Genomic DNA, 26941 nt, shown 5'->3' with positions numbered 1-26941 from the left:
ATCTTATCTTATCATGTCTTTATCTCTAAAAGTTTGGATTCTTAATTTGTATATAAAGTTATGTTCTAAAGTCATCCAATTTCATTCATTTGAGATGGCTGAGTTGAAGACATTGTTGGCGCTGTTCGCTCTTTTGGTAGGAGTTCAAGTTCAAGTTTCATCAGTAGAATGCAGGTTCGAGTTTTTCAAAACACCTGTGCAAAAGATAAATTGACCAAAAAAAAAATTCTTATACTTCAGTAACAACCTAGCCGAAACTAAGGGCATGTACTCCGACCTACCGCAGTGTTGTGCCGATTCTCATTATCGGAAATCGGGCATCCAGATCATCCAACCTCAACCGGGCTTCGGTGAGCCGTTTGGAGTGTTCTGCGATCAAGATTACGAAGGAGGGGGATGGACTGTCATCCAGAATCGCTACGATGGATCGGTTAACTTCTACCGGGGTTGGAAACAGTACGAGGAAGGATTTGGCAGCATGGAGGGAGAGTTTTGGCTAGGACTGAAGAAGATCCACGAGCTGACGTATTCGAAAAAGTACGAGTTGGTAGTTCTGATGGACGATTGGAATGGTTACCAGGCGGTGGCAAAATATAGTCGATTTTCGGTGGCAGGTCCGGAGGAGAAGTACACGTTGAAAAGTGTAGGAATTTACTCCGGAACTGCGGGAGATTCGCTGAATTATCAAGTAGGGATGAAGTTTTCTACCTTGGATGTGGATAACGACTTGGTTAAGGATGGGGCTTGTGCCGTTAAATATCAAGGGGCATGGTGGTATGCGGCTTGTCACGAAAGGTAATGATTGTTCTAAGGATTATTTAAATTTGGTTGCTGCATTTTTTACATTTTCAGCAACCTTAATGGAGCTTATGTCAGAGGAACAGTAACAGATTTCGCCACGATGATGTGCTGGAAATCCTTCAGAGGTTACTATTATGGACTGAAGACCTCGCGAATGATGATCAGAGCTATCAACTAATTCCTACTTAACCTAAATTAAATGAAATAAACGAATTAGATCAGATGTCCTAATATTGAGACTAGTATCTGTTCTGGTTTTACTCCACATACATTTAAAAAATTCTTGGACCTCTTCGCTTTGCTAGGAGACGGTAATTTTAGCGGATTGGAGACTGGATTTCGCCATGTAATGTGATGATTATCTAAGCCCAAGTTGCTCATTAAAATCGCAGTCGCAGTCGTGCTAACTTGTCGTACGTGCATTTTGGGCCAAATTGAGTTAAGGACGCCATTTTGTGCAGCTAACAATGACTCACCTTTTGACCTTCACAGATCTCCAAAATTCGATTCCAATCCTGAGATATTCAATAAAAACCGAAAAAACTCCGTGCATTGTTGTCGCTCTTCATATGAAAGAAGTTTCAATCTTGTCGTGCTATAGTCAAGGCACGAAATCAAAAAAGGTGCTCATTTTTCGTGTCTAGAAGCAAATCGTGTAACAGGCCATTTTTTTATGGATCTAGACTAAATCGACCCTCCTGAATCCGAATCTGCCTGTTGATTTTCCCGATTCTCAAAGGGAACCGAGATATTCAAGATGGCGTCCAATATGGCGGCTGAATGGAAAAATCACAATAAAAGGATTTTTAAGTCCAATCAACTACTCAAATTTAACTAAATTGGGGTCGCTGGACTCGAATATGATCCTTAGAATACTCCAAAGTACTCAGGGAATGTGCAATCCAAGATGGCGGCCAATATGGCGAAGTAAGAATATTGGAAATGTTTATACAGAAATGTAACAGGCTATCAACAGGTCAAATTTAACTAATTTGGGGTCGCTGAACTCGAATATGACCCCTAGAATACTCCAAAGTACTCAGGGAATATGCAATCCAAGATGGCGGCCAATATGGCGAAGTTAGAATATTGGAAATGTTTATACAGAAATGTAACAGGCAATCAACAGGTCAAATTTAACTAATTTGGGGTCGCTGAACTCAAATATGATCCCAAAAATACTCCAAAGTACTCAGGGAATGTGCAATCCAAGATGGCGGCCAATATGGCGAAGTTAGAATATTGGAAATGTTTATACAGAAATGTAACAGGCTATCAACAGGTCAAATTTAACTAATTTGGGGTCGCTGAACTCAAATATGATCCCAAAAATACTCCAAAGTACTCAGGGAATGTGCAATCCAAGATGGCGGCCAATATGGCGAAGTTAGAATATTGGAAATGTTTATACAGAAATGTAACAGGCAATCAACAGGTCAAATTTAACTAATTTGGGGTCGCTGAACTCAAATATGATCCCAAAAATACTCCAAAGTACTCAGGGAATGTGCAATCCAAAATGGCGGCCAATATGGCGAAGTTAGAATATTGGAAATGTTTACACAGAACTGTAACAGGCTATCAACAGGTTAAATTTAACTAATTTGGGGTCGCTGAACTCGAATATGACCCCTAGAATACTCCAAAGTACTCAGGGAATGTGCAATCCAAGATGGCGGCCAATATGGCGAAGTTAGAATATTGGAAATGTTTATACATAAATGTAACAGGCTATCAACAGGTCAAATTTAACTAATTTGGGGTCGCTGAACTCAAATATGATCCCAAAAATACTCCAAAGTACTCAGGGAATGTGCAATCCAAAATGGCGGCCAATATGGCGAAGTTAGAATATTGGAAATGTTTACACAGAACTGTAACAGGCTATCAACAGGTTAAATTTAACTAATTTGGGGTCGCTGAACTCGAATATGACCCCTAGAATACTCCAAAGTACTCAGGGAATGTGCAATCCAAGATGGCGGCCAATATGGCGAAGTTAGAATATTGGAAATGTTTATACAGAAATGTAACAGGCTATCAACAGGTCAAATTTAACTAATTTGGGGTCGCTGAACTCAAATATGATCCCAAAAATACTCCAAAGTACTCAGGGAATGTGCAATCCAAGATGGCGGCCAATATGGCGAAGTTAGAATATTGGAAATGTTTATACAGAAATGTAACAGGCTATCAACAGGTCAAATTTAACTAATTTGGGGTCGCTGAACTCAAATATGATCCCAAAAATACTCCAAAGTACTCAGGGAATGTGCAATCCAAGATGGCGGCCAATATAGCGAAGTTAGAATATTGGAAATGTTTATACAGAAGTGTAACAGGCAATCAACAGGTCAAATTTAACTAATTTGGGGTCGCTGAACTCAAATATGACCCCTAGAATACTCCAAAGTACTCAGGGAATGTGCAATCCAAGATGGCGGCCAATATGGCGAAGTTAGAATATTGGAAATGTTTATACAGAAATGTAACAGGCAATCAACAGGTCAAATTTAACTAATTTGGGGTCGCTGAACTCAAATATGATCCCAAAAATACTCCAAAGTACTCAGGGAATGTGCAATCCAAAATGGCGGCCAATATGGCGAAGTTAGAATATTGGAAATGTTTACACAGAACTGTAACAGGCTATCAACAGGTTAAATTTAACTAATTTGGGGTCGCTGAACTCAAATATGATCCCAAAAATACTCCAAAGTACTCAGGGAATGTGCAATCCAAGATGGCGGCCAATATAGCGAAGTTAGAATATTGGAAATGTTTATACAGAAGTGTAACAGGCAATCAACAGGTCAAATTTAACTAATTTGGGGTCGCTGAACTCAAATATGATCCCAAAAATACTCCAAAGTACTCAGGGAATGTGCAATCCAAGATGGCGGCCAATATAGCGAAGTTAGAATATTGGAAATGTTTATACAGAAGTGTAACAGGCAATCAACAGGTCAAATTTAACTAATTTGGGGTCGCTGAACTCAAATATGACCCCTAGAATACTCCAAAGTACTCAGGGAATGTGCAATCCAAGATGGCGGCCAATATGGCGAAGTTAGAATATTGGAAATGTTTATACAGAAATGTAACAGGCAATCAACAGGTCAAATTTAACTAATTTGGGGTCGCTGAACTCAAATATGATCCCAAAAATACTCCAAAGTACTCAGGGAATGTGCAATCCAAAATGGCGGCCAATATGGCGAAGTTAGAATATTGGAAATGTTTACACAGAACTGTAACAGGCTATCAACAGGTCAAATTTAACTAATTTGGGGTCGCTGAACTCAAATATGATCCCAAAAATACTCCAAAGTACTCAGGGAATGTGCAATCCAAAATGGCGGCCAATATGGCGAAGTTAGAATATTGGAAATGTTTACACAGAACTGTAACAGGCTATCAACAGGTTAAATTTAACTAATTTGGGGTCGCTGAACTCAAATATGATCCCAAAAATACTCCAAAGTACTCAGGGAATGTGCAATCCAAAATGGCGGCCAATATGGCGAAGTTAGAATATTGGAAATGTTTACACAGAACTGTAACAGGCTATCAACAGGTCAAATTTAACTAATTTGGGGTCGCTGAACTCAAATATGATCCCAAAAATACTCCAAAGTACTCAGGGAATGTGCAATCCAAGATGGCGGCCAATATAGCGAAGTTAGAATATTGGAAATGTTTATACAGAAATGTAACAGGCAATCAACAGAACAAATTTAACTAATTTGGGGTCGCTGAACTCGAATATGACCCCTAGAATACTCCAAAGTACTCAGGGAATGTGCAATCCAAGATGGCGGCCAATATGGCGAAGTTAGAATATTGGAAATGTTTATACAGAAATGTAACAGGCTATCAACAGGTCAAATTTAACTAATTTGGGGTCGCTGAACTCAAATATGATCCCAAAAATACTCCAAAGTACTCAGGGAATGTGCAATCCAAGATGGCGGCCAATATAGCGAAGTTAGAATATTGGAAATGTTTATACAGAAGTGTAACAGGCAATCAACAGGTCAAATTTAACTAATTTGGGGTCGCTGAACTCAAATATGACCCCTAGAATACTCCAAAGTACTCAGGGAATGTGCAATCCAAGATGGCGGCCAATATGGCGAAGTTAGAATATTGGAAATGTTTATACAGAAATGTAACAGGCAATCAACAGGTCAAATTTAACTAATTTGGGGTCGCTGAACTCAAATATGATCCCAAAAATACTCCAAAGTACTCAGGGAATGTGCAATCCAAAATGGCGGCCAATATGGCGAAGTTAGAATATTGGAAATGTTTACACAGAACTGTAACAGGCTATCAACAGGTCAAATTTAACTAATTTGGGGTCGCTGAACTCAAATATGATCCCAAAAATACTCCAAAGTACTCAGGGAATGTGCAATCCAAGATGGCGGCCAATATAGCGAAGTTAGAATATTGGAAATGTTTACACAGAAATGTAACAGGCTATCAACAGGTCAAATTTAACTAATTTGGGGTCGCTGAACTCGAATATGACCCCTAGAATACTCCAAAGTACTCAGGGAATGTGCAATCCAAGATGGCGGCCAATATGGCGAAGTTAGAATATTGGAAATGTTTATACAGAAATGTAACAGGCTATCAACAGGTCAAATTTAACTAATTTGGGGTCGCTGAACTCAAATATGATCCCAAAAATACTCCAAAGTACTCAGGGAATGTGCAATCCAAGATGGCGGCCAATATAGCGAAGTTAGAATATTGGAAATGTTTATACAGAAGTGTAACAGGCAATCAACAGGTCAAATTTAACTAATTTGGGGTCGCTGAACTCAAATATGACCCCTAGAATACTCCAAAGTACTCAGGGAATGTGCAATCCAAGATGGCGGCCAATATGGCGAAGTTAGAATATTGGAAATGTTTATACAGAAATGTAACAGGCAATCAACAGGTCAAATTTAACTAATTTGGGGTCGCTGAACTCAAATATGATCCCAAAAATACTCCAAAGTACTCAGGGAATGTGCAATCCAAGATGGCGGCCAATATGGCGAAGTTAGAATATTGGAAATGTTTACACAGAACTGTAACAGGCTATCAACAGGTCAAATTTAACTAATTTGGGGTCGCTGAACTCAAATATGATCCCAAAAATACTCCAAAGTACTCAGGGAATGTGCAATCCAAAATGGCGGCCAATATGGCGAAGTTAGAATATTGGAAATGTTTACACAGAACTGTAACAGGCTATCAACAGGTTAAATTTAACTAATTTGGGGTCGCTGAACTCAAATATGATCCCAAAAATACTCCAAAGTACTCAGGGAATGTGCAATCCAAGATGGCGGCCAATATAGCGAAGTTAGAATATTGGAAATGTTTATACAGAAATGTAACAGGCAATCAACAGATCAAATTTAACTAATTTGGGGTCGCTGAACTCAAATACGACCCCTAGAATACTCCAAAGTACTCAGGGAATGTGCAATCCAAGATGGCGGCCAATATGGCGAAGTTAGAATATTGGAAATGTTTATACAGAAATGTAACAGGCTATCAACAGGTCAAATTTAACTAATTTGGGGTCGCTGAACTCAAATATGATCCCAAATATACTCTAAAGTACTCAGGGAATGTGCAATCCAAGATGGCGGCCAATATGGCGAAGTTAGAATATTGGAAATGTTTATACAGAAGTGTAACAGGCAATCAACAGGTCAAATTTAACTAATTTGGGGTCGCTGAACTCAAATATGACCCCTAGAATACTCCAAAGTACTCAGGGAATGTGCAATCCAAGATGGCGGCCAATATGGCGAAGTTAGAATATTGGAAATGTTTATACAGAAATGTAACAGGCAATCAACAGGTCAAATTTAACTAATTTGGGGTCGCTGAACTCAAATATGATCCCAAAAATACTCCAAAGTACTCAGGGAATGTGCAATCCAAGATGGCGGCCAATATGGCGAAGTTAGAATATTGGAAATGTTTAAACAGAACTGTAACAGGCTATCAACAGGTCAAATTTAACTAATTATGGTCGCTGAACTCAAATATGATCCCAAAAATACTCCAAAGTACTCAGGGAATGTGCAATCCAAGATGGCGGCCAATATAGCGAAGTTAGAATATTGGAAATGTTTACACAGAACTGTAACAGGCTATCAACAGGTCAAATTTAACTAATTTGGGGTCGCTGAACTCGAATATGACCCCTAGAATACTCCAAAGTACTCAGGGAATGTGCAATCCAAGATGGCGGCCAATATGGCGAAGTTAGAATATTGGAAATGTTTATACAGAAATGTAACAGGCTATCAACAGGTCAAATTTAACTAATTTGGGGTCGCTGAACTCAAATATGATCCCAAAAATACTCCAAAGTACTCAGGGAATGTGCAATCCAAGATGGCGGCCAATATGGCGAAGTTAGAATATTGGAAATGTTTATACAGAAATGTAACAGGCTATCAACAGGTCAAATTTAACTAATTTGGGGTCGCTGAACTCAAATATGATCCCAAAAATACTCCAAAGTACTCAGGGAATGTGCAATCCAAGATGGCGGCCAATATAGCGAAGTTAGAATATTGGAAATGTTTATACAGAAGTGTAACAGGCAATCAACAGGTCAAATTTAACTAATTTGGGGTCGCTGAACTCAAATATGACCCCTAGAATACTCCAAAGTACTCAGGGAATGTGCAATCCAAGATGGCGGCCAATATGGCGAAGTTAGAATATTGGAAATGTTTATACAGAAATGTAACAGGCAATCAACAGGTCAAATTTAACTAATTTGGGGTCGCTGAACTCAAATATGATCCCAAAAATACTCCAAAGTACTCAGGGAATGTGCAATCCAAGATGGCGGCCAATATGGCGAAGTTAGAATATTGGAAATGTTTACACAGAACTGTAACAGGCTATCAACAGGTTAAATTTAACTAATTTGGGGTCGCTGAACTCGAATATGACCCCTAGAATACTCCAAAGTACTCAGGGAATGTGCAATCCAAGATGGCGGCCAATATGGCGAAGTTAGAATATTGGAAATGTTTATACAGAAATGTAACAGGCTATCAACAGGTCAAATTTAACTAATTTGGGGTCGCTGAACTCGAATATGACCCCTAGAATACTCCAAAGTACGCAGGGAATATGCAATCCAAGATGGCGGCCAATATGGCGAAGTTAGAATATTGGAAATGTTTATACAGAAATGTAACAGGCAATCAACAGGTAAAATTTTACTAATTTGGGGTCGCTGAACTCAAATATGATCCCTAGAATACTCCAAAGTACTCAGGGAATGTGCAATTCAAGATGGCGGCCAATATGGCGAAGTTAGAATATTGGAAATGTTTATACAGAAGTGTAACAGGCAATCAACAGGTCAAATTTAACTAATTTGGGGTCGCTGAACTCAAATATGACCCCTAGAATACTCCAAAAAACTCAGGAAATGTGCAATCCAAGATGGCGGCCAATATGGCGTAGTTAGAATAATGGAAATGTTTTCCTGAGTGCTTTGGAGAATTCTGGGGGTCATATTCGAGTTCAGCGACTCCAAATCAGTTAAATTTGACCTGTTGATGGCCTGTTCATTTCTGTATAAACATTTCCAATATTCTAACTTTGCAATATTGGCCGCCATCTTGGATTGCACATTCCCTGAGTACTTTGGAGTATTCTTGGGGTCATATTCGAGTTCAGCGACCCCAAATTAGTTAAATTTGACCTGTTGATAGCCTGTTACATTTCTGTATAAACATTTCCAATATTCTAACTTCGCCATAATGGCCGCCATCTTGGATTGCACATTCCCTGAGTACTTTGGAGTATTTTTGGGATCATATTTGAGTTCAGCGACCCCAAATTAGTTAAATTTGACCTGTTGATGGCCTGTTCATTTCTGTATAAACATTTCCAATATTCTAACTTCGCCATATTGGCCGCCATCTTGGATTGCACATTCCCTGAGTACTTTGGAGTATTTTTGGGATCATATTTGAGTTCAGCGACCCCAAATTAGTTAAATTTGACCTGTTGATAGCCTGTTACATTTCTGTATAAACATTTCCAATATTCTAACTTCGCCATATTGGCCGCCATCTTGGATTGCACATTCCCTGAGTACTTTGGAGTATTCTAGGGGTCATATTCGAGTTCAGCGACCCCAAATTAGTTAAATTTGACCTGTTGATTGCCTGTTACATTTCTGTATAAACATTTCCAATATTCTAACTTCGCCATATTGGCCGCCATCTTGGATTGCACATTCCCTGAGTACTTTGGAGTATTCTAGGGGTCATATTCGAGTTCAGCGACCCCAAATTAGTTAAATTTGACCTGTTGATTGCCTGTTCATTTCTGTATAAACATTTCCAATATTCTAACTTCGCCATATTGGCCGCCATCTTGGATTGCACATTCCCTGAGTACTTTGGAGTATTTTTGGGATCATATTTGAGTTCAGCGACCCCAAATTAGTTAAATTTGACCTGTTGATTGCCTGTTCATTTCTGTATAAACATTTCCAATATTCTAACTTCGCCATATTGGCCGCCATCTTGGATTGCACATTCCCTGAGTACTTTGGAGTATTTTTGGGATCATATTTGAGTTCAGCGACCCCAAATTAGTTAAATTTGACCTGTTGATAGCCTGTTACATTTCTGTATAAACATTTCCAATATTCTAACTTCGCCATATTGGCCGCCATCTTGGATTGCACATTCCCTGAGTACTTTGGAGTATTTTTGGGATCATATTTGAGTTCAGCGACCCCAAATTAGTTAAATTTGACCTGTTGATAGCCTGTTACATTTCTGTATAAACATTTCCAATATTCTAACTTCGCCATATTGGCCGCCATCTTGGATTGCACATTCCCTGAGTACTTTGGAGTATTCTAGGGGTCATATTCGAGTTCAGCGACCCCAAATTAGTTAAATTTGTTCTGTTGATTGCCTGTTACATTTCTGTATAAACATTTCCAATATTCTAACTTCGCCATATTGGCCGCCATCTTGGATTGCACATTCCCTGAGTACTTTGGAGTATTCTAGGGGTCATATTCGAGTTCAGCGACCCCAAATTAGTTAAATTTGACCTGTTGATGGCCTGTTACATTTCTGTATAAACATTTCCAATATTCTAACTTCGCCATATTGGCCGCCATCTTGGATTGCACATTCCCTGAGTACTTTGGAGTATTTTTGGGATCATATTTGAGTTCAGCGACCCCAAATTAGTTAAATTTGACCTGTTGATTGCCTGTTACATTTCTGTATAAACATTTCCAATATTCTAACTTCGCCATATTGGCCGCCATCTTGGATTGCACATTCCCTGAGTACTTTGGAGTATTTTTGGGATCATATTTGAGTTCAGCGACCCCAAATTAGTTAAATTTGACCTGTTGATAGCCTGTTACATTTCTGTATAAACATTTCCAATATTCTAACTTCGCCATATTGGCCGCCATCTTGGATTGCACATTCCCTGAGTACTTTGGAGTATTTTTGGGATCATATTTGAGTTCAGCGACCCCAAATTAGTTAAATTTGACCTGTTGATGGCCTGTTACATTTCTGTATAAACATTTCCAATATTCTAACTTCGCCATATTGGCCGCCATCTTGGATTGCACATTCCCTGAGTACTTTGGAGTATTTTTGGGATCATATTTGAGTTCAGCGACCCCAAATTAGTTAAATTTGACCTGTTGATAGCCTGTTACATTTCTGTATAAACATTTCCAATATTCTAACTTCGCCATATTGGCCGCCATCTTGGATTGCACATTCCCTGAGTACTTTGGAGTATTTTTGGGATCATATTTGAGTTCAGCGACCCCAAATTAGTTAAATTTGACCTGTTGATAGCCTGTTACATTTCTGTATAAACATTTCCAATATTCTAACTTCGCCATATTGGCCGCCATCTTGGATTGCACATTCCCTGAGTACTTTGGAGTATTCTAGGGGTCATATTCGAGTTCAGCGACCCCAAATTAGTTAAATTTGACCTGTTGATTGCCTGTTACATTTCTGTATAAACATTTCCAATATTCTAACTTCGCCATATTGGCCGCCATCTTGGATTGCACATTCCCTGAGTACTTTGGAGTATTTTTGGGATCATATTTGAGTTCAGCGACCCCAAATTAGTTAAATTTGACCTGTTGATAGCCTGTTACATTTCTGTATAAACATTTCCAATATTCTAACTTCGCCATATTGGCCGCCATCTTGGATTGCACATTCCCTGAGTACTTTGGAGTATTTTAGGGGTCATATTCGAGTTCAGCGACCCCAAATTAGTTAAATTTGACCTGTTGATTGCCTGTTACATTTCTGTATAAACATTTCCAATATTCTTACTTCGCCATATTGGCCGCCATCTTGGATTGCACATTCCCTGAGTACTTTGGAGTATTTTTGGGATCATATTTGAGTTCAGCGACCCCAAATTAGTTAAATTTGACCTGTTGATAGCCTGTTACATTTCTGTATAAACATTTCCAATATTCTTACTTCGCCATATTGGCCGCCATCTTGGATTGCACATTCCCTGAGTACTTTGGAGTATTTTTGGGATCATATTTGAGTTCAGCGACCCCAAATTAGTTAAATTTGACCTGTTGATTGCCTGTTACATTTCTGTATAAACATTTCCAATATTCTTACTTCGCCATATTGGCCGCCATCTTGGATTGCACATTCCCTGAGTACTTTGGAGTATTTTTGGGATCATATTTGAGTTCAGCGACCCCAAATTAGTTAAATTTGACCTGTTGATAGCCTGTTACATTTCTGTATAAACATTTCTAATATTCTTACTTCGCCATATTGGCCGCCATCTTGGATTGCACATTCCCTGAGTACTTTGGAGTATTTTTGGGATCATATTTGAGTTCAGCGACCCCAAATTAGTTAAATTTGACCTGTTGATAGCCTGTTACATTTCTGTATAAACATTTCCAATATTCTAACTTCGCCATATTGGCCGCCATCTTGGATTGCACATTCCCTGAGTACTTTAGAGTATTCTAGGGGTCATATTCGAGTTCAGCGACCCCAAATTAGTTAAATTTGACCTGTTGATAGCCTGTTACATTTCTGTATAAACATTTCCAATATTCTTACTTCGCCATATTGGCCGCCATCTTGGATTGCACATTCCCTGAGTACTTTGGAGTATTCTAGGGGTCATATTCGAGTTCAGCGACCCCAAATTAGTTAAATTTGACCTGTTGATTGCCTGTTACATTTCTGTATAAACATTTCCAATATTCTAACTTCGCCATTTTGGCCGCCATCTTGAATTGCACATTCCCTGAGTACTTTGGAGTATTTTTGGGATCATATTTGAGTTCAGCGACCCCAAATTAGTTAAATTTGACCTGTTGATTGCCTGTTACATTTCTGTATAAACATTTCTAATATTCTTACTTCGCCATATTGGCCGCCATCTTGGATTGCACATTCCCTGAGTACTTTGGAGTATTTTTGGGATCATATTTAAGTTCAGCGACCCCAAATTAGTTAAATTTGACCTGTTGATAGCCTGTTACATTTCTGTATAAACATTTCTAATATTCTTACTTCGCCATATTGGCCGCCATCTTGAATTGCACATTCCCTGAGTACTTTGGAGTATTTTTGGGATCATATTTGAGTTCAGCGACCCCAAATTAGTTAAATTTGACCTGTTGATAGCCTGTTACATTTCTGTATAAACATTTCCAATATTCTAACTTCGCCATATTGGCCGCCATCTTGGATTGCATATTCCCTGAGTACTTTAGAGTATTCTAGGGGTCATATTCGAGTTCAGCGACCCCAAATTAGTTAAATTTGACCTGTTGATAGCCTGTTACATTTCTGTATAAACATTTCCAATATTCTTACTTCGCCATATTGGCCGCCATCTTGGATTGCACATTCCCTGAGTACTTTGGAGTATTCTAAGGATCATATTCGAGTCCAGCGACCCCAATTTAGTTAAATTTGAGTAGTTGATTGGACTTAAAAATCCTTTTATTGTGATTTTTCCATTCAGCCGCCATTTTGGACGCCATCTTGAATATCTCGGTTCCCTTTGAGAATCAGGAAAATCAACAGGCAGATTCGGATTCAGGAGGGTCGATTTAGTCTAGATCCATAAAAAACTGGCCTGTTACACGATTTGCTTCTTGCATCGCTATTTTCGGGTTTTGTGCCTTGACTACTATCTTGTCACTCCCTGAAAATTGATGTAAGTGCGACAATTGGCCAAAGGGATTTCAGGTCAGAACGCGTTTGTCGCAAGTACAAGTTAGACTGCCGTAAACATTTGTAATTATATCTCAGGACTCCTGCACAGAATGGTCTGCCAAACAAAACGTGTTTGTTATTGCGTGCTCTAGTTTTTGTTTATTCAAGGTCAAACATTAAAACGCGTTTTTCTCGGAACGCCGAAATGGCGGGTGCGACATGATAGCACGACGACGTCGAAATGATAATTAGTAATAGAATGAATTCCACCTGAACCAGATTCTCACCACCATGACAGCCGTCCATTGCCGGTCGCTCCCATCTCCACCGCGCATCAGGGACAAGGAACAGAATTTGGAAGACGCTAAGTGTTGATGCTCTACTTTTTAAAAGGGAATAAGGGACAATCTCCACGGTATCCACAAGTAAATTTCGCTTGGAGTTGGACGGTTTTTGGCAGGGCTGTGGAGTCGGAGTCGGAGTCGGAGCCGGAGTCGGTGGAGTCGGGTCTTTTTGGGGACCTGGAGTCGGAGTCGGAGTCGGAGTCGTCAAAACTCGAACAGCTGGAGTCGGAGTCGGAGCCGGAGTCGGCTAAATTTTAAAAGCTGGAGTCGGAGTCGGAGTCGGAGCCGAAGATTTCTGATAACCCGGAGTCGGAGTCGGAGTCGGAGTTATCTTAAATTCAACAAAAAATATGTTTTTTTATTGTTCAGTATTTACTATATAACAGCTTGATTTACAAAACTTCTTATGTTTTTAATTGTTTTTTACGTCGCATGCAATGCGTCGCCATTTTTTCATTTTTTTAAAGAGATTTATCAGATGCCATTATGTTTTTGAAGCTTTTTATTGTTATTGGAAAGCTCTAATTGTGTTATTTCACTATAATCACTAAATGATAACCTCTTACCCAAATATGTAGTATCATAATTAAAAAAATATATAAAAAATATTGGTTATATAGTCAAACATATCTAATTGATTCTTGACTGCTTCCTTTTGCCTATATTTATGTGCTCTTCCAATTCAAATTTGACCAAATGTCATCCAGTTCTTTCTGAAAAAAGAACACACACAGTCATCTTTTACCCCGATAGCGAATGTCTTGGAGGTTTTAAGTTAAATCATTTTTTAGGAAAAAAATTACGAGGTACATAAAAAGATTACAAATAGTAATTACTGTTTTTGGAAATCGAAAAAGAGTCACTGACAGTTTAACTTTTGTAACAAATAATCAACGATAATAACAATCTCTTACTTGGAACTCAACATGCGCATTTTGTTTATAACTGAGTACAAGAAAATCTAAGTGTTGCATTTAAAATAATTGAAACTAACAAAAAATATCAAAAGAAGTTGCAACTAATTTTGAAATAATCATTGAATGTTGATGTTGATTTTAGGGAAACTATTTTGATATCGTTACAAATTATCGTTGATCGTTGACAAATCTCAAGACTTCAGTACAAAAATGAACTAATAAAAAAATGTATAGAAGAAAACGTAGGATTTTAATTTATTTTTCAAATATTATTGAAAAAAATGAAATCAAAATATTATCAACCCGTAAGAATTTTTTCATACTGTATGTCCCACGCCAATATGACGGAAGGTGATTATCATTGCAAATCAATGTACCTTAAAAAAATGAAATACTTGTGACCTAGAAAATATTTTACTTGTGGATATTTGTTTTTATTATATTTTAAGTTTTTTTTCATATATTTTGATGGAGGCGCAAGATCATTCATAAAGCTTCGTTTTAGGTGAAGAATCATGAAGTATCGTGCGCCTCCTTTTTAATGTATATTAATTTTTAAAATTAAAATAAATTAAAAAATTCCAGGGTAAAATATTTTCCTTGTCACAGATATTTGAAAAGGACCTCTTAAGCGTCCTTTCCACGAAGAAATTGTTCAGATACATTGATTTGCAATAATAATCTTCTTCAGCCATGGTGTGATGTTCATGTACGTCTTAAAAAAAAAACAAAAAAAAAATGTTATTTAAAAAACAAGGTGCCTGTCACTGTGCTTCTTATAAATGTCAGCCTGAAAAAGAGCAAATTCAAGTTCAATAGATCATTAAGGCCAGGTTTCTTTTGATTATTCATTCAAAAATAACAATTTTATATTTAAATTTATAAGCTTTGAATACATTATTTGCAAATTTGAGGTTAAGCAAATAATTCCAAATTTATTTACAAAACTGTTCTTCTCAAAATGCCTCTTAAACTGAAGATATTTTTCGATTTCTGTTTTCATAACGTATACAACTTGTAACCTAGAAACTTTTTTTTCGTTTTGTGATTCGAACTTATTTTTCTTGAGAAAAACATGACGCTTAGAGAGTATTTAAATAATCTTTTTTATCAATGTTTTAAAAATAAATAACTAATAATAGTTGACTAACTTTTGAAACAAATAAAAAATATGTGGAGTCGGAGTCGGAGTAGGAGCCAACCATTTGTTGAAAGCTGGAGTCGGAGTCGGAGTCGGAGTCGGAGTCGGCTAGAGTTGGCAGGCCGGAGTCGGAGTCGGAGTCGGAGCCAACCATTTGCAGGGTTGTTACGGAAAAGTCGAAAAAAAATCCGCGCCAGATCCGCGCCGACCTCAAAACCCAATCCGCGCGAAATCCGCGCCATGTAAAAAAATCGCGACAAACATAGAAGAGAGTAACATAATGAATAAAATTTTAAACGAAAAAAGAATAATACAGAAAGCATTACTGATCCGTTGATCAGTTGTGGATTCATATCCCACCTGCGCCAAGTGGAACCTTTTCTGCCATTTCTGAAACAATATTAACATTTTTTGTAACACTTTAAATATCGTTGCTTAAACTTAAAAACTTAAAAAAATTTAAAACCCTAAAATAAACAACCAAATTATAAAATCTAGGGATTTTGTACTTGATAATTCCCACCAAAATTTTACGCTGGAAAATCGAAACACGAAATTTATTTTATTTTCTTCTCTAAATTTCTCTAAACTAAAATACGACTCCAAAAATTTAATAATTTAATAATTTAATAATTTAATAATTGAATGATTTAATAATTTAATAATTTAATAATTTAATAATTTAATAATTTAATAATTTAATAATTTAATAATTTAATAATTTAATAATTTAATAATTTAATAATTTAATAATTTAATAATTTAATAATTTAATAATTTAATAATTTAATAATTTAATAATTTAATGATTTAATAATTTAATAATTTAATAATTTAATAATTAAATACTTTAATAATTTAATAATTTAATAATTTAATAATTTAATAATTTAATAATTTAATAATTTAATAATTTAATAATTTAATAATTTAATAATTTAATAATTTAATAATTTAATAATTTAATAATTTAATAATTTAATAATTCAATAATTTAATAATTTAATAATTTAATAATTTAATAATTTAATAATTTAATAATTTAATAATTTAATAATTTAATAATTTAATAATTTAATAATTTAATAATTTAATAATTTAATAATTTAATAATTTAATAATTTAATAATTTAATAATTTAATAATTTAATAATTTAATAATTTAATAATTTAATAATTTAATAATTTAATAATTTAATAATTTAATAATTTAATAATTTAATAATTTAATAATTTAATAATTTAATAATTTAATAATTTAATAATTTAATAATTTAATAATTTAATAATTTAATAATTTAATAATTTAATAATTTAATAATTTAATAATTTAATAATTTAATAATTTAATAATTTAACAATTTAATAATTTAATAATTTAATAATTTAATAATTTAATAATTTAATAATTTAATAATTTAATAATTTAATAATTTAATAATTTAATAATTTAATAATTTAATAATTTAATAATGTAATAATTTCATAATTTAATAATTTAATAATTTAATAATTTAATAATTTAATAATTTAATAATTTAATAATTTAATAATTTAATAATTTAATAATTTAATAATTTAATAATTTAATAATTTAATAATTTAATAATTTAATAATTTAATAATTTAATAATTTAATAATTTAATAATTTAATAATTTAATAATTTAATAATTTAATAATTTAATAATTTAATAATTTAATAATTTAATAATTTAATAATTTAATAATTTAATAATTTAATAATTTAATAATTTAATAATTTAATAATTTAATAATTTAATAATTTAATAATTTAATAATTTAATAATTTAATAATTTAATAATTTAATAATTTAATAATTTAATAATTTAATAATTTAATAATTTAATAATTTAATTATTGATTAATTTAAAAATTCAATAATTTAAAAATTTAATAACTTAATAAATAAATAATTGAATAACTAAAGAACTTTCATTAAAAAAAGAATTTAAGAATTAGAAAAAATCTGTTATTTTTTTTTAAATTTTTCAATGTGAGAATTTAGGATCGTTTTTGAGTCTGCATGTTTTGGCAATTTAAATTTATGAATTCTATTTTTTTTTTGTTTAATTGAATATGTAAATTCTGAAATTTTCAATTTTAGACGGAGATTTTAGCAGATTGCTAAGTAGATTTCGTCATGTTTTGATAATTGGGAGAAGAACCAATTCCACCTAAATCAGAGTGGCAACAGAATCTTTAATTTTTTTAATAAACCGCAAATTTCAAAATTTAAATATAAGATTGAAAAAACTTAAAAAATCTAAAAAGAAGTAAAGCTTTTTGAAATTCTGAAATTTTTCGAATTTTGTAATTTTGAAATTGTAATTAATATGATCGCTCAATATTTATTGTTTGCTATAAGAATAAGAAATCTCAATACATTTTTAAAAATAAACGCTCTTTAAGATTATTTTTAAAGATTCGTATTAAGAAAAAAAACAATGAATAGTTTGCAGAAAAAAAATTCTTCATTAACAACTTTTTAGAAATTGATGTTTTTGCACTCAAAGAAAAAGATTGAATTTATTTAATTGCTTATAATATTTTCCTTTGTACCTTGAAAGAAATTCTATCGTTCTCAATTATTTTATTTATGAAAATTGCTATCCGCGCGAAATCCGCGCCTGAACAAAATTAGCCAGCAAATCCGCGCCAGATCCGCGCGATACGCGCCATCCGCGCCATCCGCGCGATCCGCGCCGTCCGTAACAACCCTGCATTTGTTGAAAGCCGGAGCCGGAGTCGGAGTCGGAGTCGACTAGTCTGAGAAAGCTGGAGTCGGAGTCGGAGTCGGAGTCGTTTGAAATATGACCCGACTCCGCAGCCCTGGTTTTTGGAAAGGTAAAAGGTCTAGGATACGCTCTAAGCAAACGTTGCGACCATTGCCATAGTGTGTGTAAGAGTTATAGTTTTATTCTCATGGCAAGCAATCGTAAGCTGCTGTCAAGACAGTTCCCGTTTAATCTTTATTCTCAAGGCAAACATCTGATGTTGCTATCTAGACAACTCGAAAAGTTCTAAGACCTGTCAACTGGAGACTATCATAATCTCAACATAAAATCAACAACATAGGAGTCCGAAGGCTTGAATGGGGAGAGCACCCAAACCTACACAGCTAAAAAAGTAGTAGTCCAGCTGCGTGTAAAAGGCCTGGGTGTAAAATAAATATTGCATTATTTTATGCAATTTTATGTGATTTTACACCCTGAAATATGTAGCCCATCAGTATGGGAAACCTACTTGACCGAAATGTCAAGCTCATATATGCGTTTATCCTTACAACTTTACATCGGTCTGATGGCCGAGTGGGCTAAGGCGCCAATCCTTTCTGTTGCTGCTGGGTTTGAATCCCGTCGGTTGCAACTTTTTTTTGTGTTTGCAAAAATTGTACATGCAGTGTGTAATATTAACCCTCTACAACCCAACCCCGCCTGTAGACGGGCTTCGATTTGAAAAAATCGCCAAAAATCAATTTTTCAACCTATCTTTGATCTTTAAAAAGCATTGAAAAGAAGAACTCCTAAAATTTTAGAAAATTTATGGGTTGGAAGTTTTACTTGTTTTATGTGACTTTGCCAATGTTTTTAAAATGTCATTTTTTAAGGGGTCAACTTTGGCAGTGTTTTTTACTAACATTTCTTATAGGGGTAGGGGGGGCAGAATGGCCCGCCTAAGTAAAATGCACCAAAAACCATGGAAAAACATGAAAACTTATGAATTCAGTGTAGTAGGCTTATGCTTTGGGATGTTCCCTTCAATGTTGTATACTTGGTTGATGAAATTTTTTAGCTTAAACCTATTTTTGAGCCACGTTAAAAAAAAGTTTTTTCGACTACTTTTCTAGGGTGCGGGGCAGAATGGGCCACCCTGCGGGGCAGAATGGGCCACCTTAGAAAACAAGCCATTTCGTCTAATACAACGTTGAAGGGAGATAAGAAATGACTTAAGGTACCTTTCTAACATAGTTTCCATGAAGTTAGACCACTTTAATAAAAATAGTCACTTACCAAAACAAATTTTTTTGAAAATAGTGTTAATATGTTGAAAAAGGACTCTATTTTTACAAATAATCATCAAAACAACTAGCAAATCAACTAATGTTGCATTAAACTTTATTTGTGAAGCTACCAGGAGTGAAATAATCCATTTAATACAAATTTCATAACTTTTGATTGTGGTCCATTCTGCCCCCAAGTGGATTTTATTTTAACACTTCCACCACCAAGCCTCTGAATGATTTTAAGGTTCCGTTGTTGATTGTATACCTTGGTAGTAACATCTAGTATCGTTATAAGCATTGAGCAAACTTTTTCAAACAATCCAACTTTTTAGAAAGCTTATTTAAAAACCTCAAAATAAACAACATTTGCGTGGTTTTTCTAATAAATTTACATTTTTGCTCATAATTCGAAAAATACAATGAATTCAAACGTCGTTTTCGGTATGGTGAAGTTATTTGACGTCCTTTATAAGACCCTTGCCTTACAATTAGTCTAAATCCATTCTAAAGCCCAAAATCAAGGGTGGCCCATTCTGCCCCCCTGGTCCATTCTGCCCCCCCCCCTGCCCCTATTTTAAGTAAAAAGAAGTATGCAGTAATTTTTCTAGTGCCCCAGACTATGCCTCTATGCATTTATTTACAATTTAAATGATAACGGTGCCATTTTATAGCAGAAAATGTGAAAAACATGCAAAAAATTGAAAAAGTTAAAAAAAAAGTTACTGTAAAAAATTAGATAGGCAAAAAATAATGAAAGGAGGTGGTAGAGTAGGCCAAATACTACCAAAAACAAACATAAACTAAGCAAGATAAATGCAGATTAAAATACTAAAAATGAAACAACAAAAACATAAAACAAGAGAAGTTAAGTTTTTCGTAGAACAAAAGTTGCTCAAAATGACCCCCTGAACACGGGAAAAATAAAAATTTTCGAAAAAAAAATTTGGGCAGTAGAGGGTTAAGTGTTTATTTTGCCGAAGGTGATGTGCATACTTTTGCATGCGATTTTACCATCGGATTTTTTGCTGTGTACCATAATCAATTGTAAACAAAAACGAATGCTTTTCTCTTTTAAATTTGAAAAATCGGAATAAACGTATTGGGCTGTGAACATATTTTTTGAAGTTATGTTTTGGGTGATGAATAGAGAGAATGCGTAATGTGCTTTTCGATTAATCCCACTTTCTTTACATTTACAAAGTAGGAGGGCCAAGCATAACTTTTTTCTTACTGATAAATGAGCTGTTTAATAATTAGTATCATGTGTTTTGTTTTGTCTAGTTTTTGACATTTTTTGCTAAAAAATTGTGAGTGCCGTCAACTTTCTTTAGATTTCTTGACTTCAACTCCAGGTTCCAAAAGCATTTTTTTATTCTTGCAAAAAAAAAACAATGTTTAATGAACGATAACAATACTCTCAACTTTTGGCGAACAGCAAATTGGTTCCACTTTGACAGTTTAAAATTGGTTCAAAATTGAGGCCGTTTTGCGAACCACTATTCAGCACCCAGGTTATGTTGACCAATAGTTTCAGAGATATCGGCTTTCAAAAATTGAGTCAGTTTGGGTGACACTTGGAAAACTTCAATTTGATTGTTTCTGTGCCATTTTGATTTAAATAGGACCGAAACCTGCCAACATACAATATTTCACCGAGGCTAGTAAAACTTTTAAAAAATCATTTTTTGGCTATCCCCAGGTACCTCTTCAAGATCGTCCAGCTAGCCCGGCGCAAGATCCAGCTCATCACCTTTCTGGAAATCTTCTACAAGGTACAGAACTCGTACAACTCCCAAAGCTCGGACGTGTTCCGCATCAAGGCCCCGATCACGTGCGAGCAGGAAGTGCAAACCGAACTGCACCCCGTCCCGTCCAACATTGACCGCCAGTACCGGTGGAACATCTGGGATCTGCGCCGCGAGGCGATCGAGCTGACAAACATGCGCATGAAACGCACCAGCTCCTGCCAGACTACGAAGGCCAAGCTGACGCAGGTTTACCCACCGAAGGTGCAGGGCACGCAAACGCGGGTAAGTCGCGGCACCGAAACCGAGGAGCGGAGACCGCGGCTGAAGAAGACGGAGACACCCGCGGCGCCGTCCCCGCTCGAGGTTTACTCGCTCACGGTGGAGAGCTTGAGCGCGTCGTCGACGCGGCGCTCGAAATAAATTTGATGTCATGATGAATTTTGAACAATAAACGTAGAAAGTAGAGTTTCTTACCTGAAAGATTGCCGACCAAATGCCGAACAGTCCCTTGTGGCGATCTTTTTGACCGACGTTACTCTTGAGCACGTCCGTGAGTCGTAGCGGTTTTTTGAGCGAGCTGTGGAACTGCAGCATTGAGAGGCAAGCTCGCACGTCATTGCCGGTTTTGTCCGCGAGCGCCAGCATTGCGGTCAAATCGGTGAGGATCTTCTCCTGCTTGGCGATGAGTAGCAATCTACGGGAGAAATGTGTTTGCTTATTTTGCTAGGAGTAAGAGTTCAAGTCTACGTACCTCTCCGCCAGTCGAGCCGACTCTGTGGGTGGGAAATTAACCACGAACGCCATTTGCCGCAGCTGTCGCAACGCCGGCACGTACATGTCGTTGCAGATGCAGATGATTGGCCGCTTCAAGATAAACTTGTCCGCCTTTTCCCCTTTGGCGCTCTTTTTGGCTCCCTTCACGGGGACCGCTCCAGTCACAAACCGCAGCAGAAACTCGATCGTGGCCACCGGGGCGCCGTCAATTTCGTCCAGCACGATACAATTGGGTCGGCCGTCCTGGTTGAGCACCGACTTCATCTGGGTTCCACCCTCCAGCGCCACCCGGAACGCTTCCGGGCTTCGGTCGTCCGATGCGTTGACCTCGCGCACAACATAGCCAGCATGTCGCGCGATTGTGTGGGCCAGCGTAGTCTTTCCCAAGCCGGGAGGGCCGCAGAGCAGGGCAATCTTCTGCGCGGGACGACCGTGCTCGTCCAGTTCGGTGTTGAGCGTTGAGCGGCCCTTCTTCTTCCAACCTCCGGACTCGAAACGACCCGTTTTCTTGTTGAAGCTGTTGATTTGTTTGGTGTCCTTGGTTTGCTTGGGCTCGCGATTGAAGACGACCTTGTCCCACAGCTTCAGCCACTGCAGCAGACTTCGATTCGTAGTCTCATCGGAGAGCAGGTCGATGTATCGCTTTGGACGATACTTTTCAACCCACAAAACGGAGCCATGATCCGGAACGACCACAACAGGCGCCTCCGGGTTAGCCTCAATAGCTCGAACCGGCTCCTCGTAACGCTTCGCGATGATCTCCTTCGCCTCGTTCCAGATCCTCTCCTTGGCCTCCCCAAGCAGCCCATTGTAACCGTCCTTGAAACAGTTAATCTCGTTGATCTCCTTCGTTTCAAACTCCTCCGAATGAAACCGAACGTAAACCCGTTCCTTGTCACTCCGCACAACGGTCGCAAACGGCCACTTCGGCAACGAGTACGACAAATTCTGCATCTTGAACCGGTGCAGCGCCTCCACCCGGGCCAACCCACTCGACTTGGTCGGATTGACCACCGCCTGAAACTGCTTCCTCGCCTCCAAAATCTTCTCGATCAACTCCCGGTCCAACTGCTCCTCCGTTTTACTCTTCTTCGTCGCACAATCCATCCCGCCAAAGTTGTACTCACTCCGGTCGTCCTCGATGTCCTGAATGTCCCCAAACAGCGCATCCAACCGGCGCTTCCTCGGATTCAACCCCATGTTCTGAATCTCCGCCAACGGATCAGCCGCAACCGACGACGACGCACCCGGAAACGGCGTCGACGCCATCCTCCCGTACTGCCCCTTGTCCGAGGGAGTGCCAAACAGCCGCTTGTGGGTGGTGCTGGCATTGCGCGGAATCTGCGACAGCGCCGGACTCCGCAGCGGACTGTCCTCGTTGATCTGCGACAGGTGGGGACTGTCCGGTGCGCGACCACCATGCCGACTGTAGTTTGAGAAGGACGTCGATGCGCGCGGTGGTTCCTGGCGAGATGATGGTCCTGGAGTGGCCGGGGTCACTGCAATGAGGTTGCGATTAGTCACTGTTGAAAATCTTGTTAGGGGCAAAAAATCAGCACTCACTCTCCATTCCCATGTCGTCCATCGCGTCGAGCTCATCGCCGTACTGCAGCTCGAATTCCTCCTCCTCCGTAGGGAATTGATCCATTTTGGAACTTTTTCACTTATTTTCACGTACAAAATCTTTCTAAACACTTAAAAATTAACAACACGCAACTGAATGCAACGATTACTCCCCGCGGGAACGAACACCCACTCTGAGGCAAAAAACATAAACATTTGACTGTCATGCCGTTTTCGCGCCTTTTCTCCAGTTCATACTGCTTTTCGGGGTGAACTGCTGCGAACGCGACTAGCGACATCTCGTGGTAAATTGAAGAAACTACTGTGAATGTGTAATCCAAGCGGTGTAATCCCCCGGCAGATAGGCAACAAGCCATGCGACTTGCTTTTGAAAATGAATTCACGTGGTTGGACAACAGCTTGAATGCTTTTTTGTCCCTTTTTGATCAATATTATTTTATTTTATAATTTTTAAATTTTAATTTAAAAATATACAGTGTTCACCTCGGTGTTCACCATGTCGAATACGAGAACTTGCTTTTCTTTTAGCAAAGAATGTAAAACTATTTATAATTGTGGTTCACTACGGCTAACCTAAAGAAAACTGTAAAAGTGATTGGTTTTCATTTTAAAATGAGCTAGAAATTTAAATACATAGATCGTTTTTATTTATAAAATAAGTAATTTGAAAACACTAAGAATTGCTGCTGCTAAGAAATTATAAATATAAAAAAAAATATTGCACATTATTTTGTATAAAATTGACAAATCAATAAAAAAAGAGTAAAGGAAAACTGCTGAAACTGTTGAGAGTATTTTCACTGAGAACATTTTTTTTCAAGGATTTTTTTTATTTTCTTGTGTTCACAAGGTCATTTTGAGCAACTTTTGTTTTTGAAAAACTTTACTTCTCTTGTTTTATATTTCTCTTGATTCATTTTTAGTACTTCAATTTGCATTTATCTTGTTTAGTTTATGTTTTGTTCTGATATGGCTAACTTTATCTCCTCCTATTACATATTATCTTTTGCCGATCTAATTTTTTCATGTTTTTACAGTCACTTTTTAATTTTTTTGCAAATTTTTCACATTATCTACTATATAGCGATACCATTATCGTTTAAATTGTAAAAAATGCTTAGATGCATAGTCTGGTACACTAAAAAATTACACTCAAACCCCGATGGTTTGACACCAACTGTTGTCAAACGAACGGGGTCACGTTTTAGTTTGACACCCCTTTTACACGGAGTTCACACACACTACTAAACGTTTGTTTTGATAGTGTGCGTGAGCGCCGTGTAAAAAGTGACAGTTCGTTACTTTTTAGTTTGACTTTGACCAACCAACGGGGTACAAACTAAAAAAGTGTCAAACGAAAAAGTGACCAACCACCGGGGGTTGAGTGTACTGCATACTGAATTTCACATCATATAGTGGAAACACAACCAAAGTTGACCCCAGAAAAATTACATTTTTTAAATAATGACAAAGTCACATAAAACAAGTCTAACTTCCAAACTGACAATTTTCTTAAAATTTAAGAGTTCTTCCTTCCAATACTTTAACCCTCTACAACTCAACCCAGCGTCTAGGCGGGCTTCGAACTAAAAATTCGCCAAAAATCAATTGTTCAACCAATTTTTGACCTTTAAAATGCATTGGAAGGAAAAACTCTTAAATTTTACAAAAAAAAATCTGTTTGGAAGTTAGACTTGTTTTATTTGTGACTGTTAAAACATGAAAAAAATAAATCGGCAAAAGGTAATAATAGGAGGTGGGAGAGTAAGCCAAATGCTATCAGAAACAAACATAAACTAAACAAGATCAATGCAAATTGAAGTACTATAAATGAAACAAGAAAAATTAAAACAATAGGAGTAAAGTTTTTCGTAGAACAAAAGTTGCTCAAAATGACCTTCTAAATACAAGAAAAATAAAAAAAACTCGAAAAAAATTGGGCATTAGAGGGTTAAAATCTTAAAATGAATACCTAATAAGGTTAATTAGTTACTCCTCAGAGAAATGTGAAAAAAGAACGAACAATGTAAAGGATACATTCTCATTTGGATACAAATATAATAAATTAGCAAATGCAGCCCAAATTAGCTTATTTTCTGGTACTTTTGTATCCGGCTGTCAAAGAAAAACTTATGGGAAATCGGACGAGATTTTCGGTACAAATATTTACTAGACTGAAAAATCAAGTCTGTCATAAAGAAATGGTCAAAAACCACATAAAATGGCCAAAACACCTATTTTCAACATTTTTATGTTTAAAACCGCTGTATCTTCACAAGGATTGGACTTAGGGCTTAGGGCAATGATTAATATGTTGACTATTAATAATTAACAACACAGTTCCAATGCATAATAAATATTTTCCCTTAAATAAATATTCCTTTACATAAATAAGATATAATATTTGAATGGTGAAGGCCATATTTTTTCTTTAAAAAATGCAGAAAATGAGTTTTGTTTCCATTCTGATCACTTCACTGTATGTTGACGCTTAAAATTTTCTAAGATTTAGGCAATTTCCGGACTTCTGATTCTCAGATAAATGCTCCACTATTTTAATCAAACAAACAGTTTTTTTGTTTGATTTTATTTTTTGATCGGACTGTTTATTTCAGGGGTGCCCAACCTTTTGGCCCTGCGGGCCAGATCTGATTTTTCTGAAGCAGTGACGGGCCGGAACCAATGTTTGATAAAAAATTGCAAAAGTAAACATTTTTTTCATAAAATTATTCTTATAGGTTCTTTTCATGTAATCAAATTAACTTAGTATTAACTCGTCAAACTATCGATTTTATGAAGCGTAAAGCGTCTTTTATTTACTATTTTTTTGAAATTTGCCCGCGTTATCTAAATTATACAATCAGAACAAAAAACTGATAAGTCCAGCCCATAGCACTACTGCTCGGTTGGCACGCGTTCGATTAAAAAACTTTTTAAATAATCAATTATTTATCTTTCCGCAGCCGGCTGCCTAAGATTTAAAAAATTTCAACCGATAAACAAAATGCTCATGGTCACATCACTGCCACTCGTGAATCCTGACCTCATACCCATCTACTAACCCCCTCAAAACTCATGTGATACTTTGTCGGAGAAGCAGTCGATTGGGCGGTCTCTATCACTCAAGTATCGGACTAACATTCCCATCCACTTCCCCGTGACCCTACCACTGGTCGTGGCCGGCGCCGGTATTGATCAGCATGATAGGGGCCTTTGAGAAGTTGCGAAGCGAGGAAAGATAGCACCCACTCATCTTCCACGGCTCGTGGATGTAACTTCTGGAGGTCCTGGTCAATAACGGAGTAGCAACTGCGGGTGGGCACCTATGCTTATGCT

At 36.8% G+C, this 26941-nt stretch overlaps 3 protein-coding genes across 3 annotated transcripts in view; 2 read left to right on the top strand and 1 right to left on the bottom strand.

The window, feature by feature from the left end:
• LOC120414093 (cilia- and flagella-associated protein 206) overlaps positions 1–21720 on the top strand; it is a 32836-nt gene extending 11116 nt beyond the window's left edge. The window contains exon 6 of the mRNA XM_039575117.2: positions 21199–21720. Within this exon, the coding sequence (XP_039431051.1) occupies positions 21199–21667 (469 nt within the window). The 3' untranslated portion in view covers positions 21668–21720. The remainder of the gene's footprint in view (positions 1–21198) is intronic.
• Positions 1–23769, bottom strand: part of LOC120414096 (chromosome transmission fidelity protein 18 homolog) — a 54989-nt gene extending 31220 nt beyond the window's left edge. The window contains exons 1-3 of the mRNA XM_039575119.2: positions 23585–23769; positions 21999–23520; positions 21722–21941 (exon numbers count right to left, since the gene is read on the bottom strand). Coding sequence (XP_039431053.1) covers positions 21722–21941; positions 21999–23520; positions 23585–23669 — 1827 coding nt within the window. The 5' untranslated portion in view covers positions 23670–23769. The remainder of the gene's footprint in view (positions 1–21721; positions 21942–21998; positions 23521–23584) is intronic.
• LOC120414094 (microfibril-associated glycoprotein 4-like) lies at positions 65–1046 on the top strand. Its single transcript, XM_039575118.2, has 3 exons — positions 65–174; positions 241–795; positions 853–1046. Exons 1-3 carry the CDS (start codon positions 95–97, stop codon positions 977–979), a joined length of 762 nt encoding a protein of 253 aa, XP_039431052.2. The 5' UTR covers positions 65–94; the 3' UTR covers positions 980–1046.
• Positions 23770–26941: the final 3172 nt, after the last annotated feature.

The sequence above is a fragment of the Culex pipiens genome, chromosome 2, assembly GCF_016801865.2.
Source record: "Culex pipiens pallens isolate TS chromosome 2, TS_CPP_V2, whole genome shotgun sequence".
NCBI classification, from domain to species: Eukaryota; Metazoa; Arthropoda; class Insecta; order Diptera; family Culicidae; genus Culex; species Culex pipiens.
Note: the sequence above shows the minus strand (reverse complement) of the source record. Positions and strands in the feature narration are given on the sequence as shown.

Bases quoted from the DNA above. Each gene is read 5' to 3' on its own strand.
- LOC120414094 (XM_039575118.2), top strand. From the start codon at position 95: ATGGCTGAGTTGAAGACATTGTTGGCGCTGTTCGCTCTTTTGGTAGGA. The intron at 175-240 runs GTTCGAGTTTTT...CTTATACTTCAG, and splicing joins GTTTCATCAGTAGAATGCAG to TAACAACCTAGCCGAAACTA. The intron at 796-852 runs GTAATGATTGTT...TTACATTTTCAG, and splicing joins TATGCGGCTTGTCACGAAAG to CAACCTTAATGGAGCTTATG.